Here is a 19,637-nt window from a genome sequence, read left to right as displayed (position 1 = left end):
AGCGTATAGCTTCACATTTATCCATGTTATTCTGCATTTGCCATGTGTTTGCCCACACATACAACTTGTCTAAACTGCCCTGAAGCCTCCTTGCATCCTCCTCACAACCTCACCTATTTTGTGTCGTCAGCAAACTTGGAAATATTGCATTTGGTTCCCTCATCAAAGTCATTTACATATATCGCGAATAGCTGGGGCCCAAGCACTGATCCCTGTGGTACACCACGAGTCACCACCTGCCACCCAGAAAAAGACCCATTTATTCCCACTTTCCGTTTCCGGTCTGTCAACCAATTCTCAATCTATGCCAGTACATTACCCCCAATCCCATGTGCTTTAATTTTGCCCCCTAGCCTCTTATGTGGGACCTTATCAAAAGCTTTCTTGAAATCTAGATACACCGCTGGTTCTCTCTTATCTATTCTACTAGTTACATCGTCAAAAACTCCAATAGATTAGTTAAGCATGATTCCCTTTCATAAACCCATGCTGACGTTGTCTAATCCTGTTAATGCTTTCCAAGTGTTCTGTTACCATATCTTTTATAATAGACTCTAGCATTTTCCCCACTACTGATGTTAGGCTAACTGGTCTGTAATTCTCTTTTTTCTCTCCCTCCTTTTTTAAATAGTGGGGTTACATTTGCCACCCTCCAAACTGTAGGAACTGCTCCAGAGTCTATAAAATTTTGGAAGATGACCATCAATGCATCCAATATTTACAGGGCCACTTGCTTTAGTACTCTGGGATGTAGGTTATCAGGCCCTGGGGATTTTTCAGCCTCTAAACCCATTAATTTCTCTAGCACCACTTTTTTAACTAATATTGATTTTCTTCAATTCCTCCTTCTCACTTGACCCTTGGTTCCCTAACATTTCTGGGAAATTATTTGCGCCCTCTTTTATGAAGACAGAACCAAAATATGTGTTCAATTCTTTGGCCATTTCGTTGCTCCTGATTAATTTCCCTGTTTCTGACTGCAAGGGACCTACATTTGTCTTTGCTAATCTTTTTCTCTTCACATATCTCCAGAAGCTTTTACAGCCAGTTTTTACGTTCCTTGCAAGTTTATTCTCATAATCCCTTTTTCCATTCTCGATCAATCTTTTTGTCCAATTTTGCTGAATTCTAAACTGCTCCCAATCCTCAGGCTTGCTGCTTTTTCTGGCAATTTTATATGTCTCCTCTTTGGATCTAATACTATCCCTATTTCTTTTATAAGACAAGGTTGAGCCACCTTTCCTGTTTTATTTATGTGCCAGACAAGGATGAATAATTGTTGTAATTCATGCATACATTCCTTAAATATTAGCCATTGCCTATCCACTGTCAACCCTTTTAGTAAGGTTCCCCAATCCATCATTGCCAACTCATGCCTCATACCCTCGCAGTTCGCTTTATTTAGATTCAGGACCCTAGTTTTGAATTCAACTTCTTCACTTTCCATCCTAATGGACAATTCTATCATTTTATTGCCGCTCTTCCCCAAGATTGTTAATTAACCCTTTCTCATTGCACAATACCCAGTCTAGGATAGCCTGCTCTCCGGTTGGTTCCTCAATGGTCTAAAACACCATCATGTACACACTCCAGGAAATCCTCCTCCACAGTATTATTGCTAGTTTGGTTTGTCCAATCCATATGTAAATTAAAGTCACCCATGATTACAGCTGAACCCTTATTGCATGCGACTCTAATTTACTGCTTAATGCCTTCCCTTACATTTCCATTACTGTTTGGGGGCTTATAGACAACCCCCACCATTTTCTGCTCCTTGGTGTTTCTTACCTTCACCCAAATAGATTCCACATCAAGATTTTCTGAGCAAATATCCTTCCTTGCTATTGCCTTTACTAACAATGCTACCCCATCTCCTTTCCCAATTTGTCTTTCCTTCCCAAATATTGAATGCCCTTGGATGTTCAGTTCCCATCCTTGGTCACCCTGCAGCCATGTTTCCATAATTGCAACTATATCATAACCATTTATATCCATTTGCGCTATTAATTCATCTACTTTATTGCAAATGCTCCGCGTATTATGATACAATGCTTTTAGACTTGTCTTTTTAACTTTGTTAGTCATCTTAGCTTTATTTTGCACTATGACCCCATTTGTTTTTCGCCCTTGTTTTTTCTGCCTTCCACTTTTGCTTCTTACTTTTCTGTCTTTCATTTCTATCCTTGTTTCCCCCTCCTCTGTCTCCCTGCTCATGTTCCCATCCCCCGCTATTCTAATTTAAACCCTCCCCGACCACCAAACCAGTTTACAGCAAGCTATGCTTTCTGTGTTCTACACGTAAAGTTCAATAGAAAACTAAGTCACGCTAAGATACTTGATTATTTTTAGAAATACGATATAACAGGCCAATGACTATTGATGTGGTATGTGGCAGTCTGCTGTCACCGTTTATGTAGAGGATCTCGCTGCAGACCTCAAGGGATCTGTCTCTATGTCAGCTATACTAAGTAAGATATTGAGGCTGACGAGGGTTCCAGTCGAACACAAGTATCTGAAGTTTATTACTATCAACAACTAAATAAAGCTCTGCACAGACCTTGATTTGGCTGGGTCCTGACAGTTACATAGGCTGATTACTTGACTATATGCCTGATTCATAAGATCTACATAGAGTCTTGCTGAAACAGGGTCACAAGCAATATTGAACATCTGCGATGGAGAGCCCAAGCATTAGTGAGCATCTAACATGGAGGTTGTACTTTTATACTCCAGCCTCACACATGGTGAAGTTACAGTGATGTCACTAGGTAGATTCTTAAAGGTATATGTCATTGTCTGCATTGGCATGCGTACAATATCACAACACTTGCGACTGTGAGCAGGCTTCAGTGAAACAATTGATTCTCCACTTTACTCCAATTAGATGTGAAATGAAACAAGAGTTCTCTGAATCTACGGGTTTTTCACCAGCAATTAAAGCTTTCTTTATGTAAAGGTGGGAGAGAGGAGCTGGTATGAATGTATTGACTGTTTTGCATATTCTAACTCCATAAGTGGCAAGGGCAGGCAGTGGGAAGAACCACAACCCACTCCTGCCAGCAGGTGGCCCCATCTATTTTGAAGATTGGGCCTCAATACTACACTGTAAGTGAGATGGCAACTCTGTATGAGCATTCCACTGCAACTCTCTGGCAGTGAGTGCCATGGAGGTCAACCTGATCATAAAGCAGGTAGATCTAGGACTACGGGAGTGGGGTCTGGTGGGAGACAATCACATAGTGGTCTGGGGAGCCCAAAGGGACATCAGCCTACATTATTCTTATTTTGGAGGAACACTTCTGCTCAATCTGGCCCACAAAAAATAATTATGTTACTTGTGCCTTTGGTGCCCCTTCCACTGTACTGTGGTTCACCTTGGATGAATGCAAATGATGCATGCTTCACCCTCCTCTAAATTGCATTGTGCTCCTCTGTACATCATATGACCTCAATTTGCATACAGTAATGAGGCTTCCACCAGACTCAGGCAGGTGCTTGGGCTGTACGGGGCATGATGTGATGGTGCTCAGTGATTTTAACTCTGCATTTCCGTCTGGCAGCTGGAAGTAAATTTGTCCCTCTAATTCTCTGTCATTGTACAGATATTAATTACCAAGTGTATCCTCTAAGAAGTACTTTCCATGGATGCTATTTTACCTCCAAAGTACGTGATACACATGAGTTATTCTGAGGAAAGATAGCAGACATAATAGATGGGGAGGTGGTGGCGTAGTGGTATTGTTGCTGGACTAGTAATCCAGAATCCCAGGGTGATGCTCTGGGGACCTTGCAGATGGTGGAGTTTGAATCCAATAAGAATCTGGAATTAAAAGTCTAATGATGACCATGAAACCATTGTCGTAAAAACCCAGCTGGTTTACTAATCTCCTTTAGGGAAGGAAATTTGCCGTCCTTACCTGGTCTGGCCTACCCGTGACTCCTGATCCACAGTCATGTGGTTGATTCCTAAATACTCTCTTAAATAGCCTAGCAAGCCATTCACTTGTATCAAACCAACCACTACAGAAAATTGGATAAGGAACAAAACCAGATGGACCACCTGGCATTGACCAAGGCAACAGAAACAACAACGGCAAAATCAGCCCCTGTCAACCCTGCAAAGTCCTGCTTACTAACATCTGGAGCCCTTGTGCCAAAATTGGGAGATGTCTCACAGGCTAGTCAAACAACAGCCTGACATAGTCATACTCACTGAATCATACCTTACAGACTGGTGTCCCAGTCACCACCATCACTGCAAAGGCAGTGGCACAGTGGTGTACAGTCAGGAGAGAGTTGACCTGGGAGTCCTAAACATCAACTCAGGACCACATGAGGTCTCATGGCATCAGCTCAAACATGGGCAAAGAAATCTCCTGCTGATTAGCATGTTCTGCTCTCCATCCCACGCCAACCCCCACTCTCAGCTGATGCATCAGTACTGCTCCATATTGAACACTACTTGGAAACACTGAGGGTGGTAAGGGCGCAGAATGTACTCTGGCTGGGGGACTTCAATGTGCATCACCAAAAGTGGCACGGTAGACCGAGCTGGCTGAATGCTAAAGGGCATAGCTGCTCGACTGGGTCTGCGACAGTTGGTGAGGGAAACAGAAGAGGTTGGTTCATGGTTCACTACTCTCTGATGCTCAATTTGGTTTCCGCCAGGATCACTCAGCTCCTGACCTCATTACAGCCTTAGTTCAAACATGGAAAAAAGAGCTGAACTCAAGGTGAGGTGAGAGTAACTGCCCTTGACATTAAGGCAGCATTTGACTGGGTGTGGCATCAAGGAGCCCTAGCAAAACTGAAGTCAAGGTTGTTAGAGGTCAATCATCCCAGTTACAAAACATCACTCACAGGAGTTCCCCAGGTTAGTGCCCTAGGTTCAACTATCTTCAGCTGCTTCACCAATGACTTTCTTTCCATCATAAGGTCAGAAGTGGGGGTGTTCATTAATGATTTGCACAATGTTCAGCACCATTCGTGACTCTACAGATTCTACACAGAAGCAGTCCATGTCCAAATGCACAAAGGCCTGGACAATATCCAGGCTTGGGCTAACAAGTGGCAAATAACATTTGCGCCACACAAGTGCCAGGCAATGACCATCTCCAACATGAGAGAATCTTGACATTCAATGGCATTACCATCACTGAATCCCCCACTATCAACATCCTGGGGTTATCACTGACCAGAAACTGAACTGGACTAGCCATTTAAATATAGTGGCCACAGGAGCAGGTCAGAAGCAAGGAATCCTGCAGCAAGCAACTCACCACCTGACTCCACCATCTATAAGGCACAAGTTAGGAGTGTGATGGAATACTCTCCACTTGCCTGGGTGAGTGCAGCTTCAACAACACGCAAGAAGCTTGACACCATCCAGGACAAAGCAGCTCACTTGACTGGCACCCCATCCACCACCTTCAACATCCACTCCTGCCACAACCGACGCACAGTGGCAGCAGTGTGTACCATCTACAGGATGTACTGCAGGAACTCACCAAGCGTCCTGAGGCAGCACCTTCCAAATTCACGACTGCTACCATCTGGAAGGACAAAGGCAACTGACACATGGGAACACCACCACCTGGAAGTTCTCCTCCAAGTCACTCACCATTCTGACTTGGAAATATATTGCCATTCCTTCACTGTCACTGGGTCAAAATCCTGGAACTGCCTTCCTAACAGCACTGTAGATGTGCCTATACCACATGGACTGCAGCAGTTCAAGAAGGCAGCTCACCACCACCTTCTCAAGGGAAACTAGGGATGCGCAATAACTGCTGGACTAGCCAGTGATGCCCACGTCCCATGAGTGAATAAAAAAACATACAGTGACTGACCTTGTTGCAAGATTTATACAGCTTTTCTTTTGGTCTCTTTCTAATGTTATGATTAGCAATCCAACACAATATCCCTCTGTTGCATTGTCAGTCATCTCTCTCATAGCACCAACATTTTTTTCCTTATTTCCAAAGTTTGTATCACATTTATCCACATTTGCTTGCTTTTGAGCTGTAAATCACACAACAATAACTTTGCATAAGAACAAAAGACCTTATTTAACATAAATGGATGTGTTAAAGCCCTAATTGGTGCTTAAACAAAGAAGACAGAGGGAATATAACGCTGGCCAACTAAAATAAAACTCACATTCATTGGTATAATCAGTAGAGTTATCACACAGTTACATCGTGAAATTATGGGACTAACTTTAACCTAACCCACTTGGCGGGAAGCTGATGGAAACAAAGGCAGCCCCCGGTTTACACATCATCTGGTTTTATACACTACTGAAGTCAGCCTTGCAGTCATCGTATGAAGAAATAGCAATTGATCCCCCATTTGCCAGGGAGTTTCCAATCTCAGGCATTCCATGCAGGGAAGCACTGAATTAATGCCTTTAAAAGGTGATGTAATCAGACAAACTATTTTCAAACAACAGATAATGCTAGCTGAACTATGGGTTTCAAACAGTACAAGATAAACAATGACCTATGTATAAAGCACTACAGAAAGGAAAATTGGACACACTGTAAAATGAATGGTCAGTTCTCTACCTTTGTGCCGTACTGAAGTTGAATTTCATTATTAATGCATCAATATACCAGTTTCAGCAGGGTTGTTTGTCTCTAATATAATGTACTGTAGGTCTAGAAACCTTTGCTGAACTTGTTAATGGATGAAACATTAATCACCCCAAGGATCCAGACCAGGAATATACATCCTTTGTCCAAATCAAGGGGAAGAAGTGGGAGTTATGTCAAATGCACTCTCCCCCCACCCCGCCCTAGCACTGCCCTCCCACCCCCCCAAATTGCTAGAACGTGTAATATTGCCTTGTGGAGCTGAAAGAGGCCGTTTGCCATCTTCAATCAACCGAACAGCAGCAGAACCAAAGCTTTGTCCAGGTGTAGAATGCCTGGCCCTCATCTACAATGTTTCTATGAGAACTGCTGTACCAATGTCTACAAGATTAGTTAATCCCCACAGGCCCATCTCATCGTGGAAGTCATTTCTACTAGAAAAGTGAATTATCCAGCATCAGTCTTCAGCTGGCTGAATCTGAAACAATACACCATTGGACTTTGATTCCGGACACTGGACTCAAATGAAACAATAATTCTTATCTTCTCTGTGGTGTTTGTCCTGTACCTCTTTCTTTTCCTTATCCCTCTTTTATTGTATGAGTTACATAAGGGCTACATAGCGACAGCCTCTCCCATGTTTTGAGTGCGTGCAAAATAAATTAACCCTTTTAGTTCAATCACTCCAAAAGAGAGGGGTTAGGAAAAATACGCCACCACTTATAAAGGGGGAAATCAAAAATCAAAAATCAAAAACAACTTTCTGTTTGCCTTTCTGGGGAAAGGAGAAATCAGGGCTGTTTAAATTGCAACCCTCGCCATCCCAACACCATCTGTAACAGTGGCTGTGAACTTGCTGTACCTTAACTGCATGGATTGGTCCAAACAGTAGGTCAACAGTGTAAACTGTGATATGGTAGTATAGGATTCTGTGGAAATTTTAAAATTGAGTTTTTTTAAAAACCCAATAACAACTTGAGATTAAAGCATGAATAGAATTTAATGTTAGCACAACTCCTTTTATCTCAATTCCCAGATTATGGGAATTGGACTTTCCTGTGGCTGCTGTCAACAATGGCAACAAACAGTTGTCCAATAGGAACAAAAACAGAAAATGCTGGAAAAACTCAGCAGGTCTGGCAGCATCTGTGGAGAGCGAAACAGAGTTAACTTTTCGAGTCCATATGACCCTTCTTCAGTCTTCTTCAGAGACTGAAGAAGGGTCATATGGTCTCGAAAAGTTAATTCTGTTTCTCTCTCCACAGATGCTGCCAGACCTGCTGAATTTTTCCAGCATTTTCTGTTTTTGTTTCAGATTTTCAGCATCTGCAGTATTTTGCTTTTATCTTAGCTGTCCAATAGGTGTAATTTTAGCAACGTGACAGGTGCTGATATTTTTCTCCTGTCTTCAATCCATGCAAAGATGGGCTGACCTAGAATAAAAAGATATTCTATCTAATAGCCAGCTCTCAGGTGACAGGCAGTCTTAGCAGTCTAACCATTGAGCAGTTGGAGCCCTACAACTTGCCAATGTTCAAATTTTCTGTATACTTTAATGTAAAGATGATAAATGTTACTGTATTGAAACATAAGCTTACATGGCATGGCAAGTATTTCACAATCAGCACAAATGAGCAGCAACAGACATGTAGTTGACCAGTCTTCTATTTATCACCCTGTGGGCAAGTTTCAAAATCAGCCCAGGCTGTTAGGATCTAAAATTCTCTCTATTAATCATAGAATAATTGTGAGTGTGGGAGGTAGAAATGTCAGATTGATGCAGCAGTGTGACTCTCTTTTGAGATTAGGGTTAGGGTTAGCATTGCAGTGTAATAAAGAGAGAGCTTCACTCTATCTAACCCATATTTTACCTAACCTGAGGTTGTTTGATGCCACCATTAGCTATGGTTTGAGGCACTATTAAAAAAAAATGTAATAAATGAATGCATAGAATACCAAACCTAAACATAATTCCTACATGTAACATCATATTTTGAGTTGAAACTTATGAGAAGAATACACTCCAAGGAGGAAAGTTAGGGCCAGAATTTTGAGGTTGGCAGGCAGGCCTGGGAGTGACCAGGAAATGGCCTGTTGTCCACAATCAGCCCCTGAACGTGATTTGACGCTGGTGAGCCAATTAAGGTCTGCCGAATGTGAACAGCGGCTCTCCAATGGTCGGGAAGCGGTGGGTGGAGGTGGGGTCCTGTTGGCCGCCGGGTTACCATTGGACCCGGCGGCTGGTTTAAAACAGGCACAGTCAGGCCCTGGAAGGCTGCCGGCAACAAAGATATCTTCGGTTGACGTTTCGAGTCCTCATGATCCTTCGACAGAACTTGAGTTCGAGTCCAAGAAAGAGTTGAAATATAAGCTGGTTTAAGGTGTGTGTGGGGGGGGCGGAGAGTGAGAGAGAGAGAGAAGTGGAGGGGGTTGGTGTGGTTGTAGGGACAAACAAGCAGTGATAGAAGCAGATCATCAAAAGATGTCAACAACAATAGAACAAAAGAACACATAGGTGTTAAAGTTAAAGTTGGTGATATTATCTAAACGAATGTGCTAATTAAGAATGGATGGTAGGGCACTCAAGGTATACCTCTAGTGGGGGTGGGGAGAGCATAAAAGATTTTTAAAAATTTTTAAAAATAATGGAAATAGGTGGGAAAAGGAAAATCTATTATTGGAAAAAAAAGGAAGGGGGAAACAGAAAGGGGGTGGGGATGGGGGAGGGAGCTCGAATTCTGGCCCTAACCTTCCTCCTTGGAGTGTATTCTTCTCATAAGTTTCAACTCAAAATATGATGTTACATGTAGGAATTATGTTCAACTGAAATTCCACCTCTCATGTTTCGAACCCACCCAGGATTACAGGTATCTCCGGGACATAAAACGTTTCTCGGACTGCTGTTCCCGTCACATTCTGAAATCCACACTCAGTGCCATGCGCCGCCATATGAACACAGTCGACCTCTCCCTCCAGCAGCACCGCCGTACCCTTTTTCAAAGCTACGCGTGCCCCCAGTTTCATTTTATCCTTCAGCTCATCCGACGCCTCAACAAGAAACTTTTTCTCTTTCTCTCAAGTGCTAAGGAACGCAAGCTCCAACAACTCATCGACACCAACACCCATCTAGGACCCTCCACCCCTGCCTGTCCCTCCGTCCCCACCCCATCTTCCAATCCCAGCCCCAGCCTTGTATTCACTATACCCCCTGACCTTCCCCTCTCCGATGCTGAACGTTCAGTGCTCAGCAAAGGACTTAGTTTCATACCCTTACACCCTCACCTCAATGAATTTCGGGCTCGGCATGATGCTGAACTCTTCTTCCGCCGTCTTCGTCTCCGGGCTCACTTCTTTGGACAGGAGTCCTCTCCCAGTTCAACGGATCCTTTTACCCATCTCCAATATTCTCCATCCACCTGGACCCCTCCCTCTGGATTCTTACCTTGTCTTGATCTTTTCATTGAGAACTGTCGGCGCGACATTAGTCGTCTCAATTTCTCTGCTCCTCTCACCCATTCTTACCTGTCTCTCTCTGAACTTACTGCACTCCATTCTCTCAGGTCCAACCCTGACATTGTCATCAAACCCTCTGACAAGGGTGGTGCTGTTGTTGTCTGGCGCACTGACCTCTACCTCGCGGAGGCTGAGCGTCAACTCGCAGACACTTCCTCCTACCTCTCCCTGGACCATGACCCCACCACTGAACATCAAGCCATTGTTTCCAGGACTGTCACTGACCTCATCTCCTCTGGGGATCTCCCTCCCACAGCTTCCAACCTGACAGTCGCACAACCTCGGACGGCCCGCTTCTATCTCCTACCCAAAATCCACAAACAGAACTGCCCCGGTAGACCGATCGTCTCAGCTTGCTCCTGCCCCACGGAACTCATTTCTCGTTATCTTGACTCCCTTCTCTCTCCCCTTGTCCAGTCCCTTCCCACCTACATCTGTGATTCCTCTGACACCTTACGTCACATCAACAATTTCCAGTGCCCTGGCCCCAACCGCTTCCTCTTCACCATGGACGTCCAATCCCTCTACACCTCCATCCCCCACCAGGATGGTCTGAGGGCCCTTAACTTCTTCCTCGAACAGAGGCCCGAACAATCCCCATCCACCACTACTCTCCTCCGTCTGGCTGAACTTGTTCTCACGCTGAACAATTTCTCCTTCAACTCCTCTCACTTCCTCCAAATAAAAGGTGTGGCTATGGGTACCCGCATGGGCCCCAGCTATGCCTGTCTCTTTATGGGGTATGTGGAACATTCCTTGTTCCAGTCCTACTCCGGCCCCCTTCCACAACTCTTTCTCCGGTACATCGATGATTACTTCGGTGCCGCTTCATGCTCTCGTCGGGACTTGGAAAAACTTATTAATTTTGCTTCCAATCTCCACCCCTCCATCATTTTCACGTGGTCCATCTCTGACACTTCCCTTCCCTTCCTTGACCTCTCTGTCTCAATTTCTGGTGATAGACTATCCACCAATATCCATTACAAACCCACCAACTCCCACAGCTATCTCGACTACAGCTCCTCACACCCCGCTTCCTGTAAGGACTCCATCCCATTCTCTCAGTTCCTTCGCCTCCGTTGCATCTGTTCCGATGATGCTACCTTCAAAAACAGTTCCTCTGACATGTCCTCCTTCTTCCTTAATCGAGGTTTTCCACCCACGGTCGTTGACAGGGCCCTCAACCGTGTCCGGCCCATCTCCCGCGCTTCCGCCCTCACGCCTTCTCCTCCCTCCCAGAAACATGATAGGGTCCCCCCGTCCTCACTTATCACTCCACCAGCCTCCGCATTCAAAGGATCATCCTCCGCCATTTCCGCCAACTCCAGCATGATGCCACCACCAAACACATCTTCCCTTCACCCCCCCTATCGGCATTCCGTAGGGATCGCTCCCTCTGGGACACCCTGGTCCACTCCTCCATCACCCCCTACTCCTCAACCCCCTCCTATGGCACCACCCCATGCCCACGCAAAAGATGCAACACCTGCCCCTTCACTTCCTCTCTCCTCACCGTCCAAGGACCCAAACACTCCTTTCAAGTGAAGCAGCATTTCACTTGCATTTCCCTCAACTTAGTCTACTGCATTCGTTGCTCCCAATGTGGTCTCCTCTACATTGGAGAGACCAAACGTAAACTGGGCGACCGCTTTGCAGAACACCTGCGGTCTGTCCGCAAGAATGACCCAAACCTCCCTGTCACTTGCCATTTTAACACTCCACCCTGCTCTCTTGCCCACATGTCTGTCCTTGGCTTGCTGCATTGTTCCAGTGAAGCCCAACGCAAACTGGAGGAACAACACCTCATCTTCCGACTAGGCACTTTACAGCCTTCTGGACTGAATATTGAATTCAACAACTTTAGGTCGTGAGCTCCCTCCCCCATCCCCACCCCCCTTTCTGTTTCCCCCTTCCTTTTTTTTCCAATAAATTATATAGATTTTCCTTTTCCCACCTATTTCCATTATTTTTAAAATTTTTTTAAATCTTTTATGCTCTCCCCATCCCCACTAGAGCTATACCTTGAGTGCCCTACCATCCATTCTTAATTAGCACATTCGTTTAGATAATATCACCAACTTTAACTTTAACACCTATGTGTTCTTTTGTTCTATTGTTGTTGACATCTTTTGATGATCTGCTTCTATCACTGCTTGTTTGTCCCTTCAACCACACCCCCACTCCACTTCTCTCTCTCTCTTTCTCTCCGCCCCCCCACACACACACACCTTAAACCAGCTTATATTTCAACTCTTTCTTGGACTCGAACTCAAGTTCTGTCGAAGGGTCATGAGGACTCGAAACGTCAACTCTTTTCTTCTCCGCCGATGCTGCCAGACCTGCTGAGTTTTTCCAGGTAATTCTGTTCTTGTTTTTGTTTTGGATTTCCAGCATCTGCAGTTTTTTTGTTTTTATTAAGATATCTTCGGTGTTGTCAGCAGGAGAGTAAAAATTATGGATACAAATGCGGCTGCCGATGTCAGGCAGGAAGACAGGTTGGGTGGGCACTCGGCACTCCGTTTTTCGGATGAGTGCCTCGCGATCCTCCTGGAGGAGGTGGCTGCCAGGAGGGACACCCTTTTCCCCAGAGATGGGAGGAGGACGTCACCGCACCTTAGAAAAAGAGCTTGGGAAGAGGTGGCAGTGCTGGTCAGCAGCCATGATGTTGTGTGGTGCACCTGGGTCCAGTGCTGCAAGAGGTTTAACAATCTGCTGCGCTCAGGAAAGGTGAGTACAGTGTTGGCTTGGATCAGTGCGGAGGTGTTAAGGACTGGCCATCCTCCCATGGAGCCCAGTCAGAGCCTGAGTGTCAGTTGTCAATGATGCCAGAGCTGGCCAAGGGAGTGAGCCCTGGCTGCTTGGACTGAGTGCCTTGCAGCTCGAGGGCCACAACTCGGATTGGCCCTGAAAGGTGCTCGTCAGGTGGGGTTGGCCAGGCTGCAATGGCGCTGCAGGTAGAGAGTGGACTAATCCATGCTCCTCTATCCTTTCAGGAGAAGAGGACCCAAAATAACACTGTAAGGTCGCGGACCGGCGATGGCACTGCTAACCTCCTAATCCTAACCAGATACGAGAGGGAGGCCTTGGAGCGGGAGAAGCACCATGCACCTCGGTCAACCGGCTGTGGAGATGCTGGGGTGTCAGACGAAGGTAAGAGTGCAGTTCACAGAGGTAAGAGTTTTGGATGGTGCAAACATTCTTGTATAGTCTCATCAATGATGGGAGCCTCAAAACTGGATTCCCCATTGATCATTGAAAGACGATGGCAACATGATGCAGATCTCCATGGTCTCACCAGGGTGCCTGGCATGTACAGTGATACCAAGACGTTGCACTTGCATACATTTTTTAAGGCACCATGAGCACAAGAGAGACTGGTCTTGGGCGCTCTTCTGTTGTGCAATGTTTTGTATATTTTAACTGCTCTGGGTTGAAGACCAGAGAAGGTTCTGTTAACCAGTTTTGGCTGTCAACATGAGATAAATTTTCTTTTGTTGTAATGGCCTGAGTATGCTTCACATTTATTTAATTGGTGCAGGGTATGCCAGTATGTAATGCTGGATGTGGGTGGCTCAAAACCTTATTGCACAGGCACTGGGTGGATTTTGGGGTCAGGGATCTGAGATGGAGGAGGCAGCCCTGACATGATGTGGTAGCGCTTATATGGCAACCTAGCTCAGTATTGGATCGAGGTGACACTGGTGTCCCTGCCTTTCTGGAGGTTACAGATGTCTGCCTCCACACCCTCAGCATTCTCCTCATTGTGCTCCTCTTCTGACTCACAACTGGATTCATCATCTATGGCCTGTGCAGCTGAGTCAATATCCTCTTCCTGCAGTGGGTCCCTCCCTTGCCAGTGCCAAATTATGGAGAGTGCAGCATGTGACCACTATCAGTGACATCCGCTCTGGGGTGTATTGTCGTGCTCCTGCTGCATGGTTCAGGCATCAGAAGCGAGTCTTCAGAAGACCTATGGTCCTCTCTATCACCACCCTTGTGGAAGCATGGCTCGTGCTATACCGCTGCTCTGCCTCTGTTCTTGGGTGGCGGAGAGGTGTCATAAGCCACCTTTTCAGGGGATAGTCCTTGTCACCCAGCAGCCATCCATCCAGTTGGGCTGGAGCACTGAAAAGCCTTGGCACCTGGGAGTGTCTCAGGATGTAAGTGTCATGGGAGCTGCCAGGGTACCTTGCACAGACTTGCAGAACATGCATCCTATGGTCACACACTATCTGCATGTTCATGGAGTGGAAGCCCTTCCTGTTGATGAAGGCACCCGACTGATCCGCTGGAGACTTGATGGCCAAATGTGTGCAGTCGATTGCATCCAGGATGCGGGGAATCCCAGCAATCGCTACAAAGGCTCTGGCTCATTCAGCCTGGCTGGTCTCCTCTGTACGGAAATGAATGAAAGTTAATACCTGCTTGAACAGAGCTTCTGTCACCAGCTTGCCGCAACCATGGATAATGGATTGGGAGACTCCACATAGATCCCCCACTGACCTATGGAAAGAGCCGGAGGCATAGAAGTTGAGGGCCACTGTGACATTCAGAGCCACTGGCATGGGGTGTCCACCTACCCACACAGTCAGAGGTGATCTCAAGCCCAATTATCTGACAGATGGAGATCACTGTCTCCCTTGAGAGGTGGAGCCTCCATTGGCATTGCACCTCGGACATATTGAGGTGGCTGTGTTTCTGCCTGTAAACCCTGGCAGCAGGATAGTGGCATCTTCTGCAGCCCCTTCTGCCTTGGACTACCTGCTGGCCCTGCGCCCCCTGTGCCTGTGCCTCTCCTCCCACAGGTCACTCCCCTGGAGTAAGTCTAGGGTAACAGAAGGCTGTCTGATACCTAGAAGGGTCCACATGGTCTGAATTCTTCGGGATCCTAGGAGTCACCAAGGAGTCCTGAAATGAAACTTAGAAATGCTATCAATGAAGCTCCAAACAGAGATGAAGGTGCCGTATAGCAGCAGCAAACTATCTACCAAACTTCTCACTACTCACACTGGCAATGCTTCTGACCCTTTTTATCCCACCCGCAGATGAAGTTTTTGAAATTGGCTGCCTGCCCATTTTGCCCATGTGATGAGCGTGAAATCACACGGGCAATGAAAAATCAGCGTCAATTAACTGGCCTCTTAATTAATGGCGGGTGTGGATCTGGCACCCATGCGTGCCTGCCAAGTGAAATATCGTGTGATGACATCGGGATGCTCACCTGACATCATCGTGCGCTATTTTAAGCTCAAGTGTGTTGGGTGCACGCCCACTCGCCGAGCAAAGAGCTCTGCCCTGGATTAAATCTTATGCATGTATTTATTCCCGGGTAATGGTTACATCAAAAGTATTCTTATGCTTAAAAAGTCAGCAGAAACACAGAGAGACAGAAAGCAAGCACATGTTGAAAGCAAATCCATCACACTGATACACATCTAGAATGCAGACAGCAGAGCTCCAAGGGACCACTTGAGATCACCAGAGCTGATCCACTTCACTGACTTACAGGAGAAATGGAGGATATGCAAAGCTCCACAGGGATTATTTTAAGAACAAATGCTTTCCCTAAATATCTAAACTACCTGAAATACATACAGGGCTAAGTGCTTTGTCTGGAGTTTCATCATCCATTAAAATTGTATCTTACACAAGCAGACTATAACAAGCCTATTTTCAAAATCTGCATTAATAAAGTATAGCCATTTTTCTCATTTTGCTATTAATGTTGCACACTTGATAGTTTCCTGGTTCAGAATTAAAATAATTAACCTTGATTAAACCCATGTCTATATATTCAACAACTATACCCCTACCCTGTACCACGTTAAGGGCTGGATTATATGCTCCCCCTCTAACAGGTTTGGAGGTTGCCCCCACTGCAAATTCACCAGTGGTGGGACGGCATTGGGCTCCTGGCAATTGAGACTCTTAAATGGGCAATTAATGCCAACTTAAGGACCTCATCCCGCTACCAGTGGGATTTAACTGGCAGTAGAAGAGGCCAATGCCAGTTGGCCAACCTGGCAGGTTTCCCTGCATGGGCTGGTGGCAAGCAGGGGAGGGGTGGGTCTCCCTCCAAAGTGTTACTACATTTGTCCTCTTCCCTGTGGCCTTTCCAGCCCGGCCCACCAATCCCCTTGCTGGGGCTCGGCAAGACCTCCAAACACTTACAGCAGGATCCAGTAGGCTCACCTCCTCAAACCTGTAGTGCAGTACCATCAGTGGCCACCACTCCCAGTGGCGCTGTCAATAATGGAGAGCTGCAGGCTTTGGATTGTCCAGCAGCTCTCTGAGATGGGACTTGCTGTCCCTGAGGGGTGGAAGTCCTGCCTCATGTCTATTAACAGCTAATCAGCTGTTAAAGGTCCGTGGATCAGGCTCTCCCCTCCAGCTTTTTAGCTGAGGATTGCGGGAACCACAGTGACCCCTAAAATCCAGTCCCAAGACTTTGTATAAGCAGTTCAATTATGTTCTTTATAGAAAAAAATGAAAGCACATATTCACAGTATTTATTTTCAAGAATTAATAGAGAGGGGCAGATGAGTTAAAGCTTCACAAGACAAAATGCAATCTTATCTGGACTTTAATTGTAACTTGAATTGAACTACAAAATATGTAAGTCAGAATTGTTGGTTTTTAATCATTTTCCCACTGATTAACTAACATCTAAAACCCCTATTTGATGGATTTCATCTTCATAAAGAACATTGCAATATTTCTCACACTGAAAAATCTATACTGTGGCAGATAATATTCATGAAAGATGTCCCTGCTGGCTGGATGCATTTGGCAATAACAACATTTTAAGTCAGTGTCTCACACCCCATATGATCTGATTCTCTATCTGGTTTAGGGGCAAGGTGATGAATTGCACTTTTCTACCAAAGACATCAAAAGTCACATGGGAAATCAACTGCTGGCAGTCTGACCTCAGAGTAATGCCCAGGAGACACAAGAAACAGCATTAAAATGTCCCTGAGGTAGGTTGACAATTTCAGCTTGGAGACAATAGGGTGAAAACTGAAGGGAAACTAGACTTTCAAGTGAAACTAAAAATAAAGGTATGTCTCAGCTTGTGCACACATAAAGAGATAGTTATAGCTAAATTCAATCCATTGGACTAGAAAAGAACAGCTGTGCCTAATTGGTTTATACTTCAGGGTCATATTTTCTGTATTTGTCTCTTTTCTCTCAACACCACATAAAAGCACTTCCTTTTCACACAGTAGGAATGTGGAGAAAACCATCTTCCCACTACCAGCACAATCAAAAAATGACCCTCATTAAATAATCTTATGTGGGTTATTATTCTATCCTTTGAACTTAGTAACAAGTATCAGCTCTTTATGAACTGACGACTTCTCAATTTCAAAAGGGATGTAGGCTTGAAAGGACAAGCAATTTTCCCATTGCACTTAAATTTCATGCCTCTGAAATTCCCCTTTCACTAATCCAAATCCGAGATCAGAAGATCATTTTGTTCAATGTTAATATCAAACTGCCTCCAATGACTTAATGCCCCCTCCCACCTTCCCCTTCTGTTACCGATACCATCTGTTCCCCTATTTATTTCCAAAGAGAGAGAGAAAGCACCAGGATGATGGAACTATCTCAGGCCAAAAGCTTTAATAATCGAACGAGAGAAGTCCGACATGTAAATACAAATACTTACACAGGCTTTCTACTTGAAGTAATAGGAATACGAAACATCCCTTCATTTATGTTGCAGGTAAAGAAAACATAAAATACTTTGAAGGCTGAAGTCAAGATCCAAATATTGAAAGCACTAAATTTGTGGTACACTTGGCAGACTAGGTCAAGGGCACAATCTCCAGAAAAATCTTGATTTTTTTATTTTAAAAAGTATGTATTCTCATTAATATTATTGAACAATTTATGCTGAAAAATTAATAGTTTAATTTTGCAAAAGGGAAAACTTGGTGACATTTACATTTTCAACAGAACGACATAACTGTTAGCTCAAGAGTCAGTTTCCTAGATCCAATCCCCATCACCCCAGTTCACTCTACCCATGTTAATCCCAGTTCCAAGAAACTCTCTACCCCATCCAATATCCCACCTTTCAGAGAAACTCTAAATCCCATCCAATTCTCCACTTTCCGGGTCGAATCTCCCTCTAGGTTTGGCAAAATCCGACCTGCGCACTTTCATGGCTCACAAACTGCATACACGACCCACGTGTGGCTGCACACACCATTTTATGTCTTTTCACATCAGGGTTGGGGTCGTAGTGCAGTTTGCATGCCCCGCATTGGAGCACATGAGGAGTGTGGGTACAGAGGCGGGTGTTAGAAGGCCCGCCTTGGTTCTCCAACACAGTATCGCAGCTTCAAGTGTGTTTAAAGGCCTCATAAACTTGACCCCTCACTTCCCCACCCACTCTTCATGCACTCCCAGATCGCCTATGCAGCCCCAAGCCACCTCTATGCACGTATTTTCCATGGCACCTTAGACCACCAATGTCATCTATATGCCCCCCATATTTCCTCCATAGCCACTCACTCAGTATGCACCATGTACAGTCCTCAGATTCCATGCAATATCAATGGAAAATATTTTACAAGCCATGGGGAAAAAATAAACCTCTTACCATCTAATAAAAGCCTTCATATCTTAGAATCTGAGAGAAAATGCATTTTACTATGTGAAAAAACTTTGTAATACTTGTAATCCTTTTAGCTTGTGTCAACAAATCAGAAACTGTCATTCATTCTCAGATGAATGGAACACCTAATGTGCTGGAACCAATTAGCACGTGAAGCTCAGCCAAGCATTGATAATGGCGAAAGCTGCCCAAACAACAGACTGTTCTCTGGGAAGGAAAAAACTGTAGATGCTCATTTCAATTTCAAAGTAAGGTTCCTGTCAATCAACGTTAGGGAGCAGGTGGTTAGATTTTTTTCGCCATAGATTTTTTGCAAGTGTAGATTTTTTCAAGTGTCAAAACTAGTATTTTTTAAATCAGATCCATTTAAATTATTGTGCATAAGATGACAGCATAGACTGACAGGACATTTTGTAATATTATTCTCTGCATAATGGTGCTTCTCTATTGGAAAAGTACTGTAATGTTTGTGAACAAATACATGAGACTGGTCAATATGATGGTCAACTTACCTTTAAAGAGCAGATCCCTATGATGAATCACTGCATTAAAAGCATGTTTACATTATAATACAACACTCTATTTAATCAAGAGCTCATTCATTATTATGCACAAAAATCTTGGGGTCGGGTACATTTCCGGATAGTGTGGTAATCCGACAATGGTTGCCACTGCTCAGAAGATCCAAGCCATTGTCATCGCTTTTCAGTCCTCACAAATTAGTTTTGCAAATGCATCAGAATAGTACACATTGCTTAACCCATTAGGCTACAAACTACTTTGTCAACATATCGCTTACGGCTGAACTAATAATTCTTGCTTTATCCAAACTGTATCGCATCCTTATTTATTGCATATATCTTGCTACGTTCAGGTTCATATCAAGTGACAGGTTTAAGCGTAAA

At 44.7% G+C, this 19,637-nt stretch overlaps 1 protein-coding gene across 1 annotated transcript in view; it reads right to left on the bottom strand.

The window, feature by feature from the left end:
* The window catches only part of LOC121293660 (alpha-1,6-mannosylglycoprotein 6-beta-N-acetylglucosaminyltransferase B-like), a 1,251,241-nt gene that overhangs the window by 580,679 nt on the left and 650,925 nt on the right, over nucleotides 1-19,637 (bottom strand). Inside the window, exon 13 of the mRNA XM_041216828.1 lies at nucleotides 17,619-17,644. Coding sequence (XP_041072762.1) covers nucleotides 17,619-17,644 — 26 coding nt within the window. The remainder of the gene's footprint in view (nucleotides 1-17,618; nucleotides 17,645-19,637) is intronic.

Source organism: Carcharodon carcharias, chromosome 22 (assembly GCF_017639515.1).
Source record: "Carcharodon carcharias isolate sCarCar2 chromosome 22, sCarCar2.pri, whole genome shotgun sequence".
Classification (NCBI taxonomy): domain Eukaryota; kingdom Metazoa; phylum Chordata; class Chondrichthyes; order Lamniformes; family Lamnidae; genus Carcharodon; species Carcharodon carcharias.
This window is presented reverse-complemented; position numbering and strand designations above follow the sequence as displayed.